Raw genomic sequence first — 18,208 nt, 5'->3', positions numbered from 1 at the left:
TCTTGGTGACAACTTGTCGAAAAGAATACGGAGTATCGAGACACACAACAGACAGAGTACAGATCGACAGTTATGCCCGGGATTATCGGAATTTTCCACCTTATCCGCTGACAATTGTTTTATCAATCGCGCCCCACTGTACTCCGTACATGAATCAGTGCTAACTAGTTAGTGTTAGTCCTTGAAGGAAATTAATTAAAGAGTCAACCCCACTTTAACCCTACTCAGGTCGATCAAGGCGGACCTCCTAAGATTCTCAACACAACCCGTGCCGAATCGGGTAATTTCCGTCTAAAGGGGCATAAATCGAATTGAACACAAAGCTTAAACGGAGTCTCGAACCTGAAAATCACAGATCTAAACCTCAAAGGTCAGCTTTTTTTTTTAAAAAAAAGGCCGTTAACTGAATTCTTGACTCCCAAGACCCCCGTCAACGCATGGAAAGGCGCAAATGCGGACCCTCCGTACGGCGAGAAATCCCCCGGATTACCGTTTATGGCGTTGCGGAATGTGGGGTGCATCTTTCTGAAGATGTTATTTTTTGAAAGAATATCCTTTATACATAATATTGTACAACGTAGAGAACAATATTGATTTCAGCCTCTTGAGATTGTATATGTTGTACCTTGTACTCCGTACTCCGTAGAGTGGATATAATTAGGGTTTGAGACATCCTCGTGAAGGTCAAACGGTCAAACACCCAACTTTGGTGCGAGAGACCCCACCGACTGTTCGAATTCAATTCCAGAATCAGACAACATTCATCGATAATTTATTCGGGCTGGTCGGATGTACGGTATTGTCTCAAGTAGACACTCATATGTTAAGAGTATGGAGAGTACTTATAGAGTAATCACGCTAGTCAAGAAAGCCACAATGTTAAACAATCTCGATTTGGCCACGGATAAGGAGGGAAATGGTCTGATTGCTGAAGAATCAAGGCCAAGTTGGGCGGCATTGGGCGGCATCAATGTTGAAGAGACGAGCATCAACAATGTGGAAATTGGGTAATTTGGGTAATCAAAAAAAAGTCTCAGTTTTGGAGCTTGAAGATATACTCAGGTTCAACAAAGTATATCGAGCTTTGCGAGTATAAAGCCTCCCGACTTAGCCTCGCTTTTGGCTACTTCATTCAAGCGATCAGTCTCATTCTTTAATTATCTCATCCTTTACTTCTCACATTCTTTACTTCTCTCATTTACATTACCATCTTCCGGTTCAAGATGAAGTTCTCCCTTTCGTGTGTTGCTGCTCTCTTCGCGGCTACGGTGCTGGCCACCCCAATCCCCGACGATGCGCTCGCCAAGCGTGATGATCGTGGTCACTACACCGTCTCTGGCCTCGGGTGGCACAAGAAGGCGATCCTCGAGGCTGGTGGAAACACTCTCGATATCGCCATTGCCATGCTCGAGATGTAAGATTCCAACCATAGCATACCACTGTATAATATTGACAGTCAATCACAGTGAGGATATGAACACCGGCCACTATCCCTATGGTGACGCCAAGACCTACGACGCAGCAAACTTTGGTCTGTTCAAGCAGAACTGGGGTCTGCTCCGCGTCTGTGCCCCCCGCTACGGCTTTGTTGGAAAGTCCGAGTCGCAGTGGAATGATGGAGCGATTCTCAAGTAAGGCATCCCTAGATGATATGATGATTCGAATGACAACTTACCTTCCGAAAGCTCCAATGTCTATGCCGACGTCGCCTCCCGCTGGGACTGCCAGAACTACTACGGCTACGACAAGTGGTTTGCTGGCCACCGCAACGGTGCTAGCGGTCTGAACAACCCTTACACCCAGGACATCCAGAGTAAGTTTTCAAAGATATGGCTACAATGGTGATAGCGACGCTGACCCCTTCGCAGACTACAAGTCGGCTGTCCAGTGGATTCAGAAGCAGATCGACAACAACGAGTCCTACAAGACGGACGATACTCGCTTCTGGGTTGACGTTGTTGCCATCTAGGCAAAACACGGATTTGAACCCTCCACACCTTTGGATTCTATCTACAGTCTTTGCTCACATGATGGATCTGAAGCTGGTTGCGTTGGCCCATCCAAAGTTCTAAGTAATATGGCTGTTACCTAGTTCTTTTGTGATTAAACAACACCACAACGCTATGTGAGGGTAGATTTGGCGCGGAGAGTGGCCTACTTTGAGTGTATAAATAGAAAACCATGTAGTTATCAAATGTTATCCTTGGTATCGATACATGTCTTGTCTGTCTTTATGGCACCCAATGGAGCGCTTTCTCGTCGTATTCTCAAGTTGACCATATTGTGACCTGAGCAAAATCTTTAACACTGTCATAAATTGTTGGTATCAAGGGAGTTCAACGAATATATTATGTACGATTGGGACATGTAAAGAATTCTAGAATATAGGGACGACCGCACTTTTGTACCAGGAGTCCTCCTTTAGCCAGTATTATAGATCCCATAATAATAGGACCGCATGACACTTGTGTACGAGGAACAGGGTTTTCTATATCTAGTAGCGAAGCTGTACAATATTAACTTCATCATTAAAACCAATGGTACGTGAAAGAAGAAAGAATGACAAAGAAGAAAATGGGATCAAATATATATATATGTGCGTGTAAAGGAATACAGGATTAAAAGGAAAAGAAGGGATAGAATAATCGGAAGAAGTGCTGATATATATAGTTAACGAATTCCGCTTGAGGGCTCTGGTTGGATGAGTCTGATCGGTATGATATCCCCATCTCATAAATCTCATACACCTAGGATATGTTTGCGAAAGTATGTGTATTAAAACTATAAATCTGACACTATGCAAGATGAGGTAGATGTAAAAGCAGCCTGTACAATGTACGCAAATGGGTATCAAAAGGGAATGACTAGAGCTTTGCCTCAGTTCCAATTGCATTCCGGCGCATTTTCCGGGACGATACATCGGCAGGCACCGGAGCCGCGGCATTTTGGAACAGCTTGCGCCCGACAATATCAGACATGGTAAGAACGCGCGAGGAAACAGTTGCACCATCCCGTCGGTTTTTGCTGTGAAAGGTTAGTCGTATATTGGCGGAGATGGTGTGATTAGAATGGACTCACCCCTCGCGACGGGACTGTGCGATCAATTCAACAAAGTCCCATAGTCGGCCACCGGCCATAACCTTCCCAGTATTCTCATCACGCCGAGGTTCCCATTCAGGAGCCAGCCTGAGAGACGGACCGGCACGCGATCCTTTGTTCTTCGCAACTAGGATAATCCCCTCTTCTTCAAATCGTTGATAAGAATTCTTGAGGGTCTCTTTGTTGACGGCCTCGAAGTAGGAGAGGTCACCTTGGTGGTATAACGTTTTACCGAGCTGCGAATGTGAATATTAATGAAATGGTCGGTATGGGCCGGGGGAAGAAAAACTCACAATCTGAGCACTATCCTGTGCTTTCTTAGAGTCGATCCAAACCTCCTTCGGTCCATCGAGAGGCGGTGTCAGCCCAAGAAGGGACACTGAGCCAAGCCAAGACGCCTCGATGAAAGGCCAGATTAGGAAGCAGTAGAAGTCATAGTTCTCGCGACCACATAGTCGCTCAGACTCGCTCAATTCAACGTAAACTGGTGTCCCGGACTCGTCACGGGTGATTTTGATCACATCATCCTTCTCCAGCCCACGCAAAGTTTTATCCAAGTTGTGAGCCAAGCCCTCAGGCGGGAAAATGAATTCACCGCGGAAAATCTGAGATAGGAATGAGACCTGTTTCTTCAAATCCCCATAGGTGATTCTTTGATTGGCGGGTCCGCCACCTTGCTTGATCTTTGTGTACATAGCTACAGACACTAGCGCTTCAGTGATGAAAAGGTGAATGAGCATGTTCCGGTAGAAGGAAAGTTGGAAACGATCCACCGCATAGTATGTTGGCTCGACTAGACCTGAAATCACACCAACAAGTTTGGGTCCTAGGACTTCTAGCGCACGGTCGACAACCGTCTCCGTTGGCGAGCGATAGAAATGCGCGACCCTGCCACCTTTGGCTCGCACCCGGTCGCAGAGCCAGTCCAATCGGCGTACCAATTCAGCCTTTCCAACTCCCCGGCCGCGTAAAGTCAAGAGCACGGTTCCCACAAGGGCAGTTGGCATCATCACAGACACGTCGTTGATATCGGACAGAACCCGATAACCGAATGTTCTTAGAATGCGGCCTCGATCAGTATAACTAAGTTTGTTATTGATGTCGGTGCTGGGGCGATCTAGTCGCGTGAGCTGCTGGCCAATAAAGTCTCGAAGACTCCATGGCTCGTGGAAACGAACATCCACTCGGCCTAGCTTCAGGGACAAAACCGAGGATGAAGAAATGAAATCAGCCAAGTTCTCCTTTGCTTTCGGTTGACCAAGGAGCTCGCTGATGTATGACCTAGGGAATGGGTTAATGTCAATGTTCATCAAAAGGGTTGGAGTGCCAGCGGGGTGTCATACTCAGTCTCAATGACCTTGTCGTATTGAGTGCTAACGGGACAGATGATGAGGTCTTCAACCCGACCTGATAGTATACTGTCCGTAATGAAACTCAAGATTCCAAACTTAGGTGAAAGCAGTTTTCCAGTTCTGGAGCGACCGCCTTCGATGAAGCATTGGAAGTTGAAGCCTTGTTGAAGGAGGGTGTCGATATAAGCTTGCACGACAGTATTGTACAAGGGATCATTTCCAAAGCTGCGTCGAATCCACATAGCGCCTACACAAGGTTAGTAATAGCTAAAAGGTAACAGGATATTGTCTCGCAACCGACCTGCATGTTGTAAGAAAGCGCCCAGCAACGGGATATTGAGATTATCACCCGCGACAATGACTGGCAAAGAAATGCCGAGACGGTAACAGATAAGTTGCAGGGAGACATAATCCACATGGGACTTGTGACAAGGCAGGAAAACAATCGACTGCTTCTTCTTGGCAGCAGTTTCGGCTACAGATCTTAAACGTAAGACTTCTTCGCTAGATACGTGGATGCCTAAGGTGAATCTCGTTTAGCATTGACTCGTGATAGAAGTATAACAGACGAAATTTACCTTGATGGTACGCGCGAGTCAAGAGCTGCGTGCACATATAATAAGCACTCCGAATAAATGTTTTGCTTTCCATCTTGCAAATCATGTTTTCCATCATTGTATCCACAACTTCCCGAAGATTATCTTCAATCTCCGTCCGGCGACGGGCTCGTTTGTCGTCCAGTGTTATACCTTCATTGATTGCCAGCAATCCTTCCTTCTCTTCGACCACGAGTCGACCATTCGCCAATTCAGTGATTTTGTTTTGCAGGAGCAGGCTGCTCAATATGGAGGTCTTCATCCTTTCGGAGAAGCCTGAATAGAAGATCGGTTGGCCGATAGGTTCGTCATATGCACGCCAGCCCGTGCCGGACATGTACAGGCTCACTTCGCGGAGAAAGTCGAAGGGGTTCTCGCGAAATCGCGCCATATGGCGGACAAGGTTGCGTTCGGTGATTTGTTCATCTTGGGTTTCTGGACCTCCAGTGAAACCTGACGGGTGGATTGTCAACTTTGAGCTGACGATTTCCAGATCTGGTGCCGAGTGGTCATCGGCAATAGCCGACTTGCGAGACGGCATTTTAGAAGGGGGCAGGGCGAGAATTGGTTATACTTCAGGTCAGCTCACGAAAACAAGGCTAGGTCCATGGAAGAAAAGGAGAAGAGAAATCAGATGGGAAGCTCAAAAGCGAAGAGGTGCGGGACCGAATCATAGCTTGAACTCCCCCCCTCCCAAGCTCTCAAGCGCCAACCAAACGGTAGATCGCCCCCCGGATGTTTTTCGGGTTTCCCCAGAAATGGGCCGAGGCAGGGTCACGTGATCCTGACTGAGAGGAGCCCGGAGCTCTCATACCACGTTTCTCAGACGTTGACGTTGACGTGCATCTTGTATTGAGATTATTCATCATATATTAGGCAAGCATGTCTCGCTTGGTCAATGGAGCGAGGTCGTTTTCGAGTATGTCTCTTTTGTGGAAATTCTAGCTCCAGATAAGCTCACTTTATCCCAGCGACGGCTTCATCCCTCTTTCCCGGCGCGACCGCGGCTTCGCAATCTGTTCGCCAACCATCCAGCTTTCAAGTCTTCCGCGATGTTCCCTCAATCCGGGGACTCCGGCGCCAATTGTTGCAGAAGGACCGGAGTGTAGGCTTTGTTCCTACCATGGGTGCACTCCATGAGGGTCATCTCTCCCTAATTCGACAAGCTGCTCGCGAGAATACAGATATTTTCGTCAGCATCTTCGTCAATCCCACACAATTTGGAGTCACGGAAGATTTGTCCAGCTATCCTCGCACCTGGGATACCGATGTTGAGAAATTGGAAAAGCTGAATGAGGAGCTCGAGCGATTGGGAGAAAATAGTGCAAGTGCCGGGCGCATCACTGCCATCTTCGCACCGACCTCGAAGGTCATGTACCCTGGTCTGCCTCCTTCGTCAGAGGTTGATGGATACGGCTCGTTTGTCACAATTACCCCGCTGTCCACTAAACTGGAGGGCGGCTCGCGTCCGGTATTCTTCCGGGGCGTGGCGACAGTTTGCATGAAGCTCTTCAACATCACAACCCCCGATCGTGTGTACTTTGGCCAGAAGGATGTGCAACAAACCGTGGTAATAAAGCGTATGATAGAGGATTTCCATGTTGGCACCGAACTGCGAATCATCGAAACTACGCGTGAACATGACGGGCTGGCGCTGAGCTCGCGGAACGTCTACCTGGGCGACCGGAGACGAACTGTCGGCCTCACCATCTACAAGGCGCTGAAAGCTGCCGAAGAAGTATATCTGGGCGGCAAGAACAGCCGGGCAGATATCCTTGGGGCTGCTCGCAAGGTGACAGATTCTGTCCTTTCCGCACAACAATCCCTTTCACCATCCGAGAGAGCACTTTATGAGGTCGACTACATTTCTCTCGCCGATCCTGACACCCTTGACGAGCTGGAAGTCGTCGACCCAGCCAAGGGCGCCGTTCTGAGTACCGCATTCAAGATGGCACCGCTGGAAGAGTCCAAACCAGGCGAAGACTGTGGATTGGGCGATGGAAAAGTCCCTGTGCGACTGATTGACAACCTCATTTTCGGTCCTCGTGCTTGATACCATATCAAACACCCAGTAATGAACATTTAACACTTTAGCATAGCACGGTGTGCAAGCAAGCCATTTACATACATTCCTCAAGAACATTCCCCAAAAAGCAAGATAGACGTCAAATATTCAACTATATCTCTCCATTTCTTTTCGCAGTTCAATGTAAACAAAGTAGGGCAAATCCTTAGGGCGGAGAAAATTTGCCTGAGAGCCTGGAAGTCTTGGCGCCGAAAAAAAGTCTCGAAAGCTTTTGGATCGCCGGTCCAACAAAAACTTTCACAACTCCCCTCCATTTTCACCGGGGATCACCATCTTTCAAAATGGCCGACGATGGAATGCTTATGAACTTTAGCATTGGTGACAGTGTCATCAAGCCTGAAGCGAAGTTCAAAGGAGGAACATGGCGAGACCGACTGACCGCAAAGAAGCGCTCAGCCCACCGAGTATCCGAGAAAGAACCCGGAGATGGAGAAGCAGCTGCGCGCAATGCGGCATCCAAGAACCCGAACCAGATTCAACTCGGTACACGGCCCGTGAAAAGACAAAGGACTGAAGACACAGACTCGTTCAATCGCCCTAGCGCCCCGCGCTCTGGTGGTGATCGACGACCACAGCAACATCCACGAGACCCCCGCCAGTTCATTTCCTCGCTCTTTAGTAGCAACCCCGAAGCGCGCAATCCCGAAGAACCCAAGGAGGAGAGAGATGCAGAAGATGCGAAGCCGACTAATGCGCCGCTGATCGACGGGCTGGATACTTTTACGAATCTAGGCCTGTCTCCTAATCTTGCGGCGCATCTGCTGACGAAGCTCGAGCTCAAGGCGCCGACGGCTATCCAGACAAGCTCAATTACACAATTGCTTAAGGAGGAAAGCGATGCTTTCATCCAGGCCGAAACTGGTTCCGGAAAGACTCTGGCTTATCTTCTGCCGCTGGTGCAGCGGATTATGGATCTTTCAAAAGCGAAGAACGAGCATACCGATACCCAAGTCCACCGAGACAGTGGATTGTTCGCTATTATTTTGGCACCTACCCGTGAACTGTGCAAGCAGATCTCCGTCGTGTTGGAGAACATCTTGCGTTGCGCGAACTGGATTGTGTGCGGAACTGTGATTGGTGGAGAGAAGAAAAAGTCAGAGAAGGCACGGTTGAGAAAAGGATTAAACATTCTTGTCGCAACACCCGGTCGATTGGTAGACCATCTCGACAATACGGAAGCGTTGGAGGTCAGCAATGTGCGGTGGCTCGTGCTTGACGAGGGTGATCGCTTGATGGACATGGGCTTCGAGGAGGAGTTGCAAGGCATTGTCAAGAAACTCGACGCTAGACAACGGCCGAGTCGCGTTCCCGGTGTTCCTACACGTAGGACGACAATTCTGTGCTCTGCTACGCTGAAGATGAATGTCCAAAAGCTGGGAGAAATCAGTTTGAAGGATGCGGTACACATCAAGGCTGACCCGTCCGACGAGGATGATGAGAAGTCAAATAAGGAGGAGGAAGAGTCATTCCGCGTCCCCGCCCAGCTCAAGCAATCATACGCGATTGTTCCAGCTAAGCTACGTCTAGTCTCATTAACAGCCTACTTGAAGAGGACGTTCATGCGGAAGGGATCAGTGATGAAGGCGATTGTTTTCATGTCTTGCGCTGACGTGGTCGATTTCCATTTCGAGCTATTCTCGAGGAATCAAGACCGCGAGCAACAAAGGAAGAGCGACGAAGAAGAAAAGGATGGAAAGGATGAGAAAGACGAAAAAGATGAAAAAGATGAAGAAAAGGAAAAACTTTCAGCCCACGGCACTATTGCTCCTGGTAGAGCCTTTTCGACCCCGACGAATCCGGTCATCTTGCATCGACTGCACGGCTCCCTTCCCCAGAATGTTCGAACCGCTACCCTCGGCTCTTTCTCTCGCAGTACTGAGGCTTGTGTCATGATTTGTACTGATGTGGCTTCGCGTGGTCTGGATTTGCCCAACGTGGACTTGGTTGTCGAATACGACCCGGCCTTCAGCTCTGATGACCATACTCATCGTATTGGTCGTACTGCCCGTGTGGGACGAGACGGTCGTGCCCTCGTCTTCCTCCAGCCTGGCTGCGAGGAGAACTATGTCGAAGTCCTAAAGCGCGGCTACCGCGATGGAGGCAAGGCGCTTACCCGCACTGATGCAAACGAGATTCTCAAGCGTGGCTTTGGCGGCAACGACAAGAAGAAGAACTGGGAGGAAAAGACAACCGATTGGCAGATAGACGTGGAGCGTTGGGCACTTGATAACCCAGACTATTTGGAAATGGCTCGACGGGCGTTCCAGTCTCATGTCCGAGCCTACGCAACCCACACCTCAGCTGAACGGAGCATGTTCAACATTAAGGAACTCCACTTGGGTCATCTTGCGAAGAGCTTCGCTCTGCGTGACCGACCAGGCAAAATCAACGTCCCTGGTCTGCGGCCTGGACAAGAAGACACCAAGAAGGACTTCAAGGCAGCGCGAAACGGTGTTGCAGGCAATAAGAGAAAGGCTGAGGATGCTCCATCATCCACAAATGTTACGGACGAGGCTGCTCGCAAGATGAGAGCCAAGATGAGGGAGCATATGTCTGGAGCCAACGAGTTCAACTTGGCTTGATCTTTGCTCTGTGGACTCCTTCAAAAAAGCATGGTCGCATGGTTGTTTTGTAGCATTAGCATTTATCTCAGTAGATATCCCATAATGAAATCTTCCCGTCCTTGGACCCAGCCGCTAGCCAATGAGTTTGTTGTACTTTTTGATTCCGTTGTTGCTGCACTGTTGCAAGAGAGTAGTCGCGTCCGTCGACGGCCATCTCTCCTGCTGCGCCCTGGTCTGCATGTCCGGGTTCTTGTTTTGCAGACTCAGCCGATGAAGGCACTAACGAAGATATGCTTTCAGTTTCCCCGAACGCTACAGAATAACAACCATCTTTATGCCACTTCAGCACAGCCAGCTCTTTCATGGTTTTGCCGGAGTACACCCGGATCCTGCTGTCCCAGCCAGCAGTAGCAAATATCTTCCCATCCGATCGGATCCGTAGACCTTGTTGGCCTGAATGCTTTGTGTTGACAATCTTCAAGGGAGATTCTTCTTTGTAGCCAGCGGTAGGGATATAACCAGCAGACCCTATACTGGGGATGGGGTGTTTGACGATCAGAGCATCCGCAGAAGAAGAGATGAAGTACCCATGGGAAGGGGCGACATCTAAAGAAAGAACCGGCTGGGAATGAGGGCGACCAGCATAAATCTTGTCCCATTTCAGAGGGTTGTTACTTATATACTCACGCTCAAGACTGGCCGATTTGAGAGCTTCAGGATGAACGAAGACCATTACATGACCATCTTCATATGCAGAGGCGACGTAGAGCTCCCCAGAAGGTGACACGATGAGGTTTACAGCCATCAACATTCCAGTTTTGGTCGATTGATCAGAAGGAATAGTACTGATTCTGCGCTCAGATGGTAGGTGGAAGATATCAACTCCACCAGAGTCCAAGGCATTGGGTACTGCGAAGAGAGTGTTCTCTGGTTTTCCGGATCGGGATGGAAACTCAGAAAGGCCATCTGAATTCACAAATGCCATTGAGAATGCACAGAAATTGAGCGCATTCACAGGCAAGGAATGGAGTAACCACGGCTGGGCTTTACTTCCTGCCGGTGCGGACTCCGTCGCATCCACTGGAAGCGTTTTATCGAGGAAAGATTCGTCCTCTGGTCGAAGCTTCCACACACATAGTTTGTGGTCGCGGCCATGTCTATTGCAGATGTTAGTAGGATGGCCGATACCCCCGGTGCTAGAGCGGGGTGGATGAATCATCATACGTGTAAATCTCAGTTGCACCTGATCCAGCATCAGAGCCTCTGGCCTCCAAAATGGCTCCCTCGTGGGCCTTCCATGCCGCCACGGGGCGTTTGGTGACCAGGTTCCAAACAACGATCCAGCCATTAGCGTCGCCGGAGACAAGCCGTAAATTCTGGCTGTAGATGTGCAGGGCATGAATCGGAGAAGCATGTCCACGAAGGATGTATATTGGGGTAGCTGGAGATTGAGCTTGAACTGATTTGGTGTCCATCCCAAATGCTTTGTGGTTGTTGCTTGTTGATATCGATATCTTCTATCTTGTACCGGCGGAGGTGCCCTGTGGAATTGCCTGTTTACACCGCCACACTTCAGCCTCACCTTTGGACATGATCTATTTTGGCGTCTATTTTTAGATCTTGATGGTTTGCATGACCGCCAGTAATAGAACAAAAAGCGAAAAGGGTTCAAATTTCAAAATGCAGGAAGAAAACGCGCTGGCCAACAAGTCTTGGAGTAGTGGCTTGAGGCGACGTACAACATATACGGTTGGTCTCTTGCCGCTTTAGTAACCTCTTGCCGCTTTTTGATCATCGGTCCTATACAGTGAATTGTATACTACTTCAACAATCCCTGATAAAGTACATGCATCTAATTGCAATTCACAAAATTAAGGGCGAAAAAGAATACTACAAGGCAAAACATAATATCAAAATCAGACCAAAACACTATGTACATACTAGTAGTCCTGCAGTGTGACAGATGAATATGTGATCATTCACAATACGGACTCTTTAGGTATACTACTACCGGATGAACCCAGCATTCTATAAACCACGCAATTGACATAGTATGACCAACTTAGTATTTCAACAGGCAGTAAAACTTGTGTCTCCCAGATGGACAAGCCTGAACTAAAGGAAGTTCGACAAATATAAAATAAAAGAAATGTATTGAAAGCCTAGCTATAATATCGAAAGAGCAGACTTCCATGTAAAGGACTCTTGCTTCGCTTAGTATAGAGGGTCTAATAATATCAGTATCGGATAACACTTAGGTACAAGGCACAGAGTATTCTATGTCTACCCACAGAGTCTACAAGGTTATGATAGAATATAACTATCCCAAAGAGTAAGTGGTGAAGATAACTATGTGTAGCTTCTGAAGACATATTAAACCGCCCATATATTAGAGACTTCGATTCCCAATAGGACTGGATGGAAAATAAGATCCGGAAACCGCATCAACTATGAGCGCAACTTTCGTCAATGGATTCATCAAACTTGGGAACAGGCTCCCGAGAAACTTCGTATGCCACCACCCCCCTCGGTTACCTGGACCATCAGACCCTGAGGTCATAGTCGAACGTTCATTCTCCTTACATCAATACCCGTCCGATCAAATTCGGGTCTTATAATTGAGCTATATTAAAGTACAAAACAACATTGGACCCTGCAGCCCAGTTCCTACTAACAGGATGCTAGTAATATTCCCCGATGGAAGATGGTCCGCGGCGATACTGACATAGTGCTAAGATATCATTTTATATTTCTGTTCCCTGCTCTGTCAAGACAAAAGCCGTTACCAATAAGTCTTTAGTATATAGCCTTTCCGCTACTATTAACTTTCTATAAATCACGCATCCGTCTCTAGAACAGGATATAAAGATTGTCTACCTGTTTACTTTGCTAAGATCGTTAATATCTACATATCTACGGAATACAGTAGAGCACACCGTATCGATATTTTATGTGCTTTCAAGAATATATTCTGCAGTTTTACACTATCACAGAGTAAGATAATCCGGTTTGGGTGTCCCGTACAAATTGATAAAGAACGATTTCAAATCACTCAAGCCCGGCTGGGAGATCACTTTCATCTGGCCCCTCATTGTACTTGTTCGTGGATCTAGGCTTTGCATGACGGAGACGATCTCCCCTCATGATATTAGACTTGTTGATCGCTTCCCTTTCATCCTCCTCTAGACCCTCTGAGTTAGTGGCCTGATACTTTAGAATTCACCTCGGGAAATAACATGGACTTACCAAGCTGCTGATCAGAATTGGAATATGGAGGTTGCATTGGATCTTCAAATGACTGTTCATCTTCTTGGACAGGGACTTGATCTCTCAAGTTTGACTTGGGCTCTCCGGCATATGAATTCTCTGCGAAGTCCTCGGTCACGGGTGAAGGATCATTTTCTCTCTCGTAATTATCTTCTGCGGCTCTTTCGGTAGGGTTCGACATGTTGTAATCTGAGTGACTTATGTCCAATGTTTCAACGTAATATAATATACCCGGAAAGGAAATAGAGGCGTCCTTAAAATATACCAGCTGTTAGAAGAATCCAAAAACCTGTTATTCATACCGGTCATTACAAAGTCAGAGCTTGGCTGTGCTACTTATTATCCAACTGTTCTGACGTATGGGGTATGTAATTCAAAGTCCATGGCAAACATACGTCGCTATGATCTATTGTTCAAAGTATTAACTAGCTCGACGTATGAAGTCATAAGCCACGAGGTATTGTCTATTGTGGCAAGCAATAGAAGTGTGAGGCTCAAGTGTGAGGCTCAACTAGAAGTCGCGAGAAGGTGGCTACTCAATGAACCAAAGTCAGCACCTGCTCATCATCTTCGACTCTTCCAAAGACCGGTACTCTGTTTGAATATACGAGCTAGTAATGCCTGGGCGATATACTCGGATTTAGTTAATGAAAGTGCAACACAAGTTTGCTTTTTACAACCACAGGAAATAGGACCATCGGCAAAGTGAAAGGCGTAACCAGAGATTGAAAACCCACTTACGGAGTGAGGACTAATATGATTAGTATTTTAGTATCTGAACGGAGGAAGTTGTTAGTCGAACCAAATGCATTAGTCAATAGTACCCAGCAGGTAGCGAAGCAGACGTTTGAGGGCCTGTTCATGTTGGGTCTGGGTTGCGGGCGTACTTTGCTAACTGAATAGCTACATAAGAGATATCAATCAACTAGCGTCCCAAGAATCAACTAAATGGCTTTGCCAACCTTTCTTGGCAGAGTTTGAAATCCGTAGCTGATGTAGTTTTGGTGGATGAAACCAGCGGTTAAATGGGGTAGCAGCTGGTTTGCAATGCCGCATGCCGTACTAGTGAAGGAGAGCAGTGACAAACTGAAGATCCACGGCGGATATCTTCAATACACCTTCAATACTGCATAATCCTTATAATATCGTGTCTTACTAGTACTGAAGTAGATGGAACGTTCCAAAGTTCTATGTAAAATAAGGGTGACCAATGAGAAGACTAATTAGTAGTGGATGATCCATCCATGGCTTTTCCCACAGCATATAATCCAAATAACGGGTAACATAGTCTATTACTATAAACAATTCATGAGCGCGATATACGAGACATCATAATCAGCCCTTTTCTCTGCGTATACTTCGCTGAGCTCAGATCCTTCGGAAGAAGATTCTCATCTCCATTTGCGATGAGAGCTTCAACAAGAGTCGCCCTCCCCGCGTGCGTAAACCCAAGACGTCGGTACAATTCCACCGTGACATCATTTCCTGCCTTGACGATGAGCCGCACTTGGACTTGACGAGGAATTGACCGGTATGAACCGAGATGATTGATAGCCTCCTGGCACAATTTGCCCCCAAGTCCGTGACCGCGATGTTCCGGGAGCGTAAACAAGCTCAGCATCTGCCATCGCTCTTCCTCTTCGTCGGATTTCTGTGGTGGTTGGCCAGCTTCCGCAGGTAACTCGAAACCAGCCCTGGATGAAGGTCCTCGCAGAGTTACCTGGCCGATCCATTGGGTGCTATCGGGAGATGACGGCTTAAGATTGAGTGGTGTTGCGGCACAAATAAAGAGTTCTCGATCGGGAAGAGTGAGACGATCTACCCAGTCGGCATCGGCGAAGGCCGCTTCGATATCATAAGTAGATGAGAAAGAGTCTGGTGAAGTCTTCAACGCCTTTAAGCGTAGGTCTCGATATTTTTGAGCGGAGACATCGATTCCGTCTATCTTAGAGACCCGGAAGAATGAGTATGTATAGGTGGAAGCCATAGAAAAGACTTGAAATTAGGATGTGTATTCCATCACAGTATAGTGCCCATTGAGTATTTATTTGTTATAATTTTGTGACTCAGATGTGGCAAGCTACGGCTAACTTGAAGTTGGCCGATATCCATCGCTCACCGGGGAGGCTGATCCACTTTTCTAGGTTCGAAATCTCCACTATCGGTGTTATAATGCTGAATGAATATGCTAATCAGCTAGCGAATAGACCTGAACAAAGCCCTGACCCAGTTTTATTACGGATTTGATCGCGTCTATCCCTTGAGAGTAGAAGCAGGAGAATCAATGCCTATGAGCTCTTGGGAACCGGCAATATGGGATCCGACATGGGAAGATGAATATGGAGAAAAATTGATGAAGTAATGGTTTGGTAGTCTTTAATTTTAACCACAATTCGAGGTATTCTCAGGATTGATCAGCCGAGAAAGAACAATCCATGGATATTCATAGGGTATAAGCACCGTGGACGTGCGTGAAGCTAGGCAATAATAATTCATGATTCGTCCAAGTGTCCAAAGCATCAGATCAGATCAAATGTCCCATAGTGATACTGATTGAGCGCATGTTGGTGATGAGGTGGCACATAATATGCTTGATACGGGTGGTTCTCCAATGAGAAGTCACCTGCAGTCAACAAAGGGTTGTGTGGGCCTGGAGACGAGCCTGGGTGATTGGAGACTGATAGAGATGGGTCTAATTCATAGAAGTGGTTGTGCATTTGGGCTGGCGTCACCGTGTGCGGGTGAGCATCGGTCCAGCTCCAAATTTGTTTGAGATCGTTTTTGATTGGTTCAGCACTGCTGCCAGTCACTTTAGTGATGGTATCGAAGATGCCGAGTACCTCCTCTTGGGCTTCCCGTGTATCTAAGCACTCTGCAGCAAGTACAAGAAAGCACAGGGATATATCGGCCACACCTCTGTTTAACTTATCAGACACGGGAATTGCTGGAATTTCGTCATGGTTTTGTACTAACTGGTCTGTAGTGTGGGCAATAAGGCCGCACATTTCGTGTGCATGGCTGCGTCGCATTTTCCGCATATTTTCATCGAACTCCGACTGGAAAGGGTGTGATTTCGCCAACAGAATACGACTGGCGTGATAGAATAATCGAGACACAATGGCAGATCGATTGGCAAGCCTGAACTTATGAGTTAGCGAACGGGACGGGGTGAATGCAAGATAATAGAGGACATACCAAACTTCAGGAAAGACCGAGTTGGAACTTGTTTGCCATGGCTGCAGATGGCCGAGGGGTACAAGGGATCTAGGAATGGATTTCGCCCATTGCTCACACCACCTGTTGTGGGTGATCCATTCCTGATCATTGGGCTGGATGGCCCGCGCCGCATCGTCACTTAAACCGTGGGATGAGCGCGAGGACGCCTGGAAGGTCATGACTCTCGCGAAAATATAAAGGATCCGATGATGCCATAGATCTTGATTGCCCCCACTGGTAGCCTGTGAATGATCCATGTCCATGTTGACCCCCCAAGTGTTTGGATCCCAAGACAATGTCCAATTGTATCGCATGCAGTTCAGGAGCTCTGCACTGACGCTGATCCTAAAACATGCCCCACCTAGCCCAGGAGTTTTGGCAGTCCAGCCACATTCTCGGATCAAAGCTCGGGAGCCTGCATTGTGATCTCCATTGTGCCTTGATCGGGTTTGCATGGTTTCGGAGAAGCCTAGGGCAAGTGCTGCTGTTGCGCAGAGTACAGAGTCACGGTTAGGATCATGGATTGAATTTAGAAGATCCCGAGTAGCCGCGTCATAATAATGTGCCGCTTTTTCATCCCCATAAGAAGGGTCTACAAAAGAACGATGTCTGGCCCCACACGCGAGAAATGCATTTAGCAATATGGGCTCGCCAATGGCAAAACCAGGAAGAATAAGGGAAAACTGCGCTTTGTGAGCAAACTATAAGAATATAGAGCGAGGAATGCTACCCACATGGTTCATTTCATCCATTATGTCCATCCGGGGACCAACGTCTTCCATGAAAGTTCTGAGAAGAGAGACCTGCTCTGGGTCCGTAAGAAAAGCATGATATTCATGTTTCCCAGCCAGTTTCCGCGCGAAATGAGACGTTCCGTGCGGGAGAAGTTCATCTCCTGGTACCAAGTGAGACTGGTGCCAGGTATCAGTTCCAACGAAATCCGCTGCATTTGGATGGGGGACATCAAAGCTCAGCGGGTCAAACGAATGTGCCACAGACTGAAAGAGATTTGTCAAATCATCATCCCCCATAAAGTCAAAGTCATGGTGTGCTTGTCTATTCTCTTGTACAGGACTCTCCGGCTGGACGGGCGGGTATATCTCGAATCCTCCCACATACAGAGAGGCGATCAAACGCGAGTCGTCTCGAAATGTCACTTTCGATCCGGGGGGCCTAGCAATGATGTGTGGAGGTGCCACAGTTTGAGTGTCAATGAAATTGAGACGAACCCCACGTCGACAGATGCGATCCGACTTGCGACAATTGAGACATCGTCCCACGGCTTCGTCGCATTTCAAATGTCTTTGACGACAAGTGAGGCAACCTGTGCGTACCCTTCTAGCTTTGGTATCTGGCACATCTGATGATTTCTTCCGTCTGGACCTAGGTCGGGGAGTGCTTTGTGAATCGCTTGCCTGGCTCTTGGGAGTGGATGTCCTCGTGCTGACATTGGGCGACTGCGGCTGCGCCTTCGCTCCATTTCGAAGGTTCATATTGCCGGTGAACTGCGACCTTGGCTTTATAACGCGACTATACTTCTAATCTCCGGCGCCAACTGGAGTCCCAACCGATAGACGTTTCCCGAATACACAAGATGCCGTTGTAGGTTCTACCCAGATGGCCATGTTCGTTGTCGAGGCTGCGATAGGAGAAGTTTCAAAATTATATCCAGCTAGAGAAAAGAGGACTGCGACCGTCTTTGGGATTGGTATTCAAGTGTAGCTTTGAATCCGACTACCTGGCGGCGGCATAGGAGGGGTAGGGAAAGAAGGATCGGCGAATAATTCTGGAGGACGAAAAGAGGTCAGCCGAGGATTATCATCCGAAAGCGAAAGCACCGAATGAATATACTCACTAGCCCCTTGCTTAACCACACAGACGTCTTGAAGTTGCGGAGAAGTGGGTGGATGTCAAGTTAAAGATCGAGTCAAGAAAAAAAGGTGGGCCGCTTTGCCAAGATCGCCGGTATAGGAGTACGAGGATAGTAATGCACATGTATTTATTTACATCAACCAAAGAATATACATA

The 18,208-nt window shown here is 47.7% G+C and overlaps 8 protein-coding genes across 8 annotated transcripts; 3 read left to right on the top strand and 5 right to left on the bottom strand.

Moving 5' to 3' along the window:
• Positions 1 to 1,223: 1,223 nt before the first annotated feature.
• N7455_004935 (uncharacterized protein) lies at positions 1,224 to 1,969 on the top strand (the record flags this gene model as incomplete). Its single annotated transcript, XM_040961384.2, has 4 exons — positions 1,224 to 1,414; positions 1,467 to 1,631; positions 1,686 to 1,813; positions 1,869 to 1,969. The coding sequence occupies 4 exons, from the start codon at positions 1,224 to 1,226 to the stop codon at positions 1,967 to 1,969; spliced, it is 585 nt and encodes a 194-aa protein (XP_040808172.2).
• Positions 1,970 to 2,864: 895 nt separating this feature from the next.
• N7455_004934 (lysophospholipid acyltransferase family protein) lies at positions 2,865 to 5,588 on the bottom strand (the record flags this gene model as incomplete). Its single annotated transcript, XM_040961360.2, has 6 exons — positions 2,865 to 3,024; positions 3,079 to 3,335; positions 3,393 to 4,380; positions 4,443 to 4,698; positions 4,753 to 4,971; positions 5,030 to 5,588. The coding sequence occupies 6 exons, from the start codon at positions 5,586 to 5,588 to the stop codon at positions 2,865 to 2,867; spliced, it is 2,439 nt and encodes an 812-aa protein (XP_040808198.2).
• A 341-nt stretch (positions 5,589 to 5,929) lies between these two features.
• On the top strand, positions 5,930 to 7,100 carry N7455_004933 (pantoate--beta-alanine ligase PAN6; the record flags this gene model as incomplete). The annotated part of the gene is made up of 2 exons (XM_040961363.2): positions 5,930 to 5,966; positions 6,019 to 7,100. 2 exons carry the CDS (start codon positions 5,930 to 5,932, stop codon positions 7,098 to 7,100), a joined length of 1,119 nt encoding a protein of 372 aa, XP_040808181.1.
• A 314-nt stretch (positions 7,101 to 7,414) lies between these two features.
• dbp7 (putative ATP-dependent RNA helicase) lies at positions 7,415 to 9,715 on the top strand (the record flags this gene model as incomplete). Its single annotated transcript, XM_040961391.2, has 1 exon — positions 7,415 to 9,715. The coding sequence occupies one exon, from the start codon at positions 7,415 to 7,417 to the stop codon at positions 9,713 to 9,715; it is 2,301 nt and encodes a 766-aa protein (XP_040808176.1).
• Positions 9,716 to 9,782: 67 nt separating this feature from the next.
• Positions 9,783 to 11,172, bottom strand: N7455_004931 (WD40 repeat domain-containing protein; the record flags this gene model as incomplete). The annotated part of the gene is made up of 2 exons (XM_040961389.2): positions 9,783 to 10,854; positions 10,922 to 11,172. 2 exons carry the CDS (start codon positions 11,170 to 11,172, stop codon positions 9,783 to 9,785), a joined length of 1,323 nt encoding a protein of 440 aa, XP_040808159.2.
• A 1,573-nt stretch (positions 11,173 to 12,745) lies between these two features.
• Positions 12,746 to 13,145, bottom strand: N7455_004930 (uncharacterized protein; the record flags this gene model as incomplete). The annotated part of the gene is made up of 2 exons (XM_040961376.2): positions 12,746 to 12,879; positions 12,944 to 13,145. 2 exons carry the CDS (start codon positions 13,143 to 13,145, stop codon positions 12,746 to 12,748), a joined length of 336 nt encoding a protein of 111 aa, XP_040808191.1.
• A 1,125-nt stretch (positions 13,146 to 14,270) lies between these two features.
• On the bottom strand, positions 14,271 to 14,951 carry N7455_004929 (GNAT family N-acetyltransferase; the record flags this gene model as incomplete). Its single annotated transcript, XM_040961353.2, has 1 exon — positions 14,271 to 14,951. One exon carries the CDS (start codon positions 14,949 to 14,951, stop codon positions 14,271 to 14,273), a length of 681 nt encoding a protein of 226 aa, XP_040808204.2.
• Positions 14,952 to 15,483: 532 nt separating this feature from the next.
• On the bottom strand, positions 15,484 to 17,673 carry N7455_004928 (Zn(II)2Cys6 transcription factor; the record flags this gene model as incomplete). The annotated part of the gene is made up of 3 exons (XM_065604919.1): positions 15,484 to 16,102; positions 16,160 to 16,863; positions 16,915 to 17,673. 3 exons carry the CDS (start codon positions 17,671 to 17,673, stop codon positions 15,484 to 15,486), a joined length of 2,082 nt encoding a protein of 693 aa, XP_065461819.1.
• Between the last annotated feature and the right edge of the window lie 535 nt (positions 17,674 to 18,208).

This window comes from Penicillium solitum (genome assembly GCF_028829755.1).
Source record: "Penicillium solitum strain IBT 25940 chromosome Unknown utg000003l_segment0_segment0, whole genome shotgun sequence".
NCBI classification, from domain to species: Eukaryota; Fungi; Ascomycota; class Eurotiomycetes; order Eurotiales; family Aspergillaceae; genus Penicillium; species Penicillium solitum.
The sequence above is the reverse complement of the archived record's forward strand: the minus strand, read 5'-3'. Positions and strand labels throughout refer to the sequence as shown.